The 5,000-nt window shown below is 47.3% G+C and overlaps 1 protein-coding gene across 1 annotated transcript in view; it reads right to left on the bottom strand.

The window, feature by feature from the left end:
- The window catches only part of ccdc80 (coiled-coil domain containing 80), a 13,864-nt gene extending 10,326 nt beyond the window's left edge, over positions 1-3,538 (bottom strand). The window contains exons 1-4 of the mRNA XM_029458343.1: positions 2,090-3,538; positions 1,640-1,837; positions 869-1,350; positions 330-662 (exon numbers count right to left, since the gene is read on the bottom strand). Of these exons, the coding sequence (XP_029314203.1) occupies positions 330-662; positions 869-1,350; positions 1,640-1,837; positions 2,090-2,747 (1,671 nt within the window). The 5' untranslated portion in view covers positions 2,748-3,538. The remainder of the gene's footprint in view (positions 1-329; positions 663-868; positions 1,351-1,639; positions 1,838-2,089) is intronic.
- Between the last annotated feature and the right edge of the window lie 1,462 nt (positions 3,539-5,000).

Below are 5,000 nucleotides of genomic sequence, written 5' to 3'. Positions count from 1 at the left end.
TCCATTCCCCAGACATACTGTCCCTTATTTTGAAAAGATCATTTTTTATGTATAAAACATTTGTGAGATATTCTTATTTGAGTTAAATGTGAGGATTGATCCCACTCTCATATCTGTACGGGGGAAATGAAGCTACCGCCAGGAGCCAGTTAGCTTAGCATAAAGACTGAGTCAGGCTAGTAGTTTCCCCCTGTTTCCAGTCTTTATGCTAAGCTAAGCTAAGCTAACTGGCTGTTGATCATGAGCAGATTAATAATGATACTGTATCTTTGCTCAAACAGGAGAAGGAGTGAGCCTCTCATGAACTGTGAGTTATGTCATGCTCTCACCAGCAGCCGCCTCCTGTTCTCAAAGTAGTCCAGGAAGGAGGCCAGAGATCCCTTCGGAGGGGGCGTCGGCTTCTTGGAAGGCTTCGGGAAGTCCTCTTTCTCTGGATACTTTGACAACTTCTTTCCATTTTTCTTCCCCCCGATCTTCCCTGCCTTCCCTCCTCTCCTCTCCGCTTTCTTTGCAGCCTTGTCGTTCTTTTTCTTCTTCTTGTCGTGCTTATCGTTCCTGCTTTTGACCTTCTTGGTGGGACTGGCGTCGGTGAAGGTTTCCCCCGGATCGCTGACTGTTGGCCTGCCCGGTTCAACCTTGTCCTCATACTCATTAGTCAACACCTGCACGGATGAATAGATTTAGTTCATATCAGAATAATTGTCCACTTTCCTCATTGATTGAAATAACACGGCTACGATCAGGCCTCAGTTCACGAGATAAATCTCCTCGCACACACAAATTGAAGCAACAGAAGTAACATTTGCATTTAGCATTTCCAGTAGAAAGCAACACCTCCGTCAGAGTTTCAATTCAACTCTTGCCTCACCTTCTCGCCCCCGTTTTTCCTCTTGATGGGTTTAGTCCTGGAGGGTTTATGCGTGGCGGGCACCAGCTTCTGGCTGTTTGGATCTCTGTTGTCTTTGTCAGTGCGGTTGTCTCCAGCCGGGGTGGTTTTAGCCGCGCTCCTCTCCCTCTCTCTGCGGCTGTAGTGGTAAGGATCAGCAGTGGTTCTGGGGGCTGGGAGCCACAGCGCCGTGGTGTGGGCTCTGGTGGGTCTCTGTGTGGTGGTGGTTCGTTTTGTGGTGGTTCTTCTGGTGGTGGTCGTGGTGGGTTTGGTGGTGGTTGTTGCTCTGGTGGTGGTGGTCGGCCGGGTTGTAGTGGTGGGGGTTGTCGTGATTGGTCCTGCAGTTGTTGTTGTGGTGGTGGCAGCTGTTGTTGTTGTTGTTGTTGTTGTTGTTGTTGTTGTTGTTGTTGTTGTGGGCTTTCTTGGGATCTTCTTCCCTGGTTTTCTTTGTACTGGTGCAGCCACTGGTCCACACACACAGTAAGGCAAATAATAGATTAATCGTTAAACTCATTTTTCATGCAGAAATGACAGAAAATGCTGTTTTCAGCCTTTGAATACGGAGATTTCCTGCTTTTCTCTGATTCATATCATATTAAAGTGAATATCTTTGGGTTCAGACAGAACGAGACATTTGAAGGCATCACTTTGAGAAACAGGGATATTATTATTATATATTTATTATATAATCAAGCAGATTAATAGGTAAATAAAATGACAGTTAGTTAAATCCTCAACATCCCCCCCTCTCACCTGTGAGCGTGCCCTCCTCCACTTGGCCCTCCACACCTGCTGCTTTGCACTTCTGTACGAAGCCCTTCTGTCTGAGCTTCTCCAGCTTCCTCATGGGTGACTGGTCGATCACCTCATACATGGCCTCCAGCCTCACAGGGTACGGGTACCTCTCCTCCACCTGCAGGGTCTTCTTCAGCAGCACCATCCCGAACTTACCTGCAGGCACCACATACAAACAGTTGCAGGTATTCTGACATGTTTCCCCCAGAGGACGAGTGTGAGGTGTGTGCTGCTCCGGGTTGGTCATCAGAAAACATTCGGACATGAGGAAGTTTCTCTTTAAATCTCTTATGTCATCATATATGTTCTTAAGTAAAGTGTTTTTATTGTGATGTCTGGTCATGATGCAGCAACTTCCCCTTTCTCCAAGACGATAACAGTAACTTTACCCTCACCCTCATCCCTTACCTTTCTCCAGTTTGAGGAAGCTCATGAGTCTGGGGATGAGTGCAGTGTCCAGCGGCTCCTCCATCACCTTCCCCTCCGTGGTGATCCTCCTCACCTTGCCCCCCATCTCTCCCTCCTGATGGAACATGACAATCTGGTGGACATGTCGCTCGGCGAGCTCGCAGTACACGTCTGATTTCAGAAGAGACATCATGAGCCGGTAGTAGCCGTCTGACTCATGAGGCGCAGAGATCACCAGGACGCGGTTCTTCCCTGCGAAAGTGGCCAGCAGATTTGGTGACCCCGCGCTGCTGGGCATCCGGGCTACCCTGGCTCTCGCTCCTGGAGTGCCCTCATCTTGCAGCACCCCTCTCCTTGGAGCTGCACCCTGACCTCCTGCTCTCCTGCGCTGCACAGCCCCTCTCCTGGCGGAAGCTGGAACACCCTCGTCAGCCTGCACATCTTCCTCCGTCCAGGAACTGTGCACAGAGATTGCCGAACCAAAGCCAGGGTGCGTTCGTCCAACGAGGCGCTCCCTGTCCGCTGCGCCAGGCTGGGTGCGTCCCAGCCTTGAGCGTCTATATAATTGCGCTCGCTTAAATTGAGTCTGTCTGTCGGCCTCGCCTGCCCAGGTTAACAGATATATCAGAGACAAAGTGAGAACAAAACCCCCCCGCATTCTGGCGATATGTCAGATAAAGTAAACTAAACACTCACTGAGGGGAAGATAAAGATCCAGGGATGGAGCCGTGATCCCGGCGCGTCTTTAGTGCATTTATTCTTGTTAATCAATGAATTCCAGATGAAGACAAACAGCGAGCAGCACAACAGTCTCAGAGCATGCCTTCTGCTGAGGAAGTCCACTTCTCTGTCTGCTCTGCATCTGACAGACAAAGCGAAAAAGAGTTTTTGTGCGTAAACAGTTATATCCCAAACTTCATCTCAACGTTTACAAGTTTAATCCCAGGAGATCAGATCCTGTTAAACAAACATCCAAAACGTTGTAATAATCCCCCCGCCCTCAGAGGAAATGAATGAAGTCTTTCGGCGAAAAGTTTTGGACCACGTCACATCTCTAAAAATACACTCACGCGATAAATTAATATATCCAATTAATCCTTGGGCATTGTTTATGTCCAACAGATTGTGAGCGGAACATCTGGACTCAGGCAGGACGAACACCGAGTCTGCGACGCGGCTGTGCGCCTTCACAGGTTCTCTTTGGGAGGCTTTCCCAGAAATGTCCACACAAACCTCAGCCTCCGGACTCTTGGCGACGCAATGGCAGGACCTGCCCCGGGACTTGCTAGTTCAGTCTGCAACACCCATTTCATTAGAAATACCCCCCGTGCAAAGTGTGCGCCCCGGCGCTGGGACAGTTTTAAGTTTCACTGAAGCACAACACGTTAAGGAGCTGAATAAAAGCACATTTCAAGATATGTGAGAAAAGTCAAACATTTGGTTCCCCTGCTGGACAGATTACCGGGAAGAGAAATGACCGTAATCAGACTCAGTGTCAAGTTCCTTCTTTAGAACCAACACAGAAACGCCCCCAGATCTCTGCCCGCAGGGTCTTCTCCAATCTGCTGCTTTTGTTATGCAGGAAGTATGAAGTGCACAGACTCAGATGGAATACAGAGTTGGTTTATATTTACATTTAGAGGCTCTTCTTTACAGTTTATTGCGATAAAAAGCAAAAATGAATGTTGATTTGACATGTTTAGTGCCAAAATAATTACACAAGTGCCTTCTTTGCTCTTTCATGGTGCTCTTTAAGTCTTTCCATTTCCTCCGAGAAAGTCCCCAGTTTGTCTTGTAATTAAGACCTAAGTAAAGAAAAGTAAACCACGAGGTCTGGAGCCACATCCACTCTCCCTGCGCAGGGAAACACTCTGCAGTCACATGCAAACTGTATCGCTGCTATTTATATAAAGCGGATTAAATATGGCAAATGTCTGTGCCTGAATATAATGTAACGCAATAACCACGTCGTATATTTGTATCACTGTTTCATCACTTATCTTAGTTCTCTTGGTGCTGCAGGTGAGAAGCAACATTTGAAGCATATGGAAATAAAAGACTTTCCTTGCCAGTGTTTAGTAAAGTTCTTAAAATAATACTAAAACAATTACAAGTCTCCCAGAATGCTTGTGTGTGCGTTAACGTGAATACATTACATAACAAATAAGAATACCACCTGATCACGCTCTTTTGCTTCACCGTGCATCACCTCCCCCCCCCCACACACACTCTGTCAACATAAGAACAAGACACCCAAACTCTCAGATTGTTTTGCATTTCATCTTTGGAGTTATTTTAGTCTGTTTATTGTCATAATGTACGTTTTTGTGTCTTCCAGGTCGTTTTGCCGATCTGTAGTCTGTTTTGCAACATCTTGTCAGTGAGGAACCCGGACCCTCGGGGCCCCTCGGCCTGTGGGCCTGTTCAGTAATCCATCCAGGACACTCAGTTTAAATCTAAGCTTTGTATCAGAGTCACATGCAGGTTCTCCAGACAGTCAAAGTGTCATTAAATAGATATTTCTTGGACGATGGGAGCAGCGAGGAGCATCCTGTGTTCCTGCCGATGTCAGCAGATACTAACAGCTGCAGGACAGAAGGTGATCATGTGACTTCAGCAGAGTTAGTTTAAAGTAAACAAGCAGACAGAGGTCATGCTCCCTCTGCGGTGGACTGAACCTGCGTGTGTTACATCTGTCTCTGCATGTTACCTTGTTGTGCTCTCTGACTGCAACATGCGTCCTGTTGTAAAGTCTGCAGAGGTCACTGAGATTTACTCTGTAATTACATATTCCCAGGACTGTCAGCTGAAGCAGCTATTTTACTTCCATCCGTTCTTTATTACATTCAGACACAGCGGTAAAGCCCCTCACTGTAAGCAGCGGTCCGATCATACGCAAGTGCACACACAT

Source organism: Cottoperca gobio, chromosome 21 (genome assembly GCF_900634415.1).
Source record: "Cottoperca gobio chromosome 21, fCotGob3.1, whole genome shotgun sequence".
Taxonomy (NCBI): Eukaryota; Metazoa; Chordata; class Actinopteri; order Perciformes; family Bovichtidae; genus Cottoperca; species Cottoperca gobio.
The sequence above is the reverse complement of the archived record's forward strand: the minus strand, read 5'-3'. Positions and strand labels throughout refer to the sequence as shown.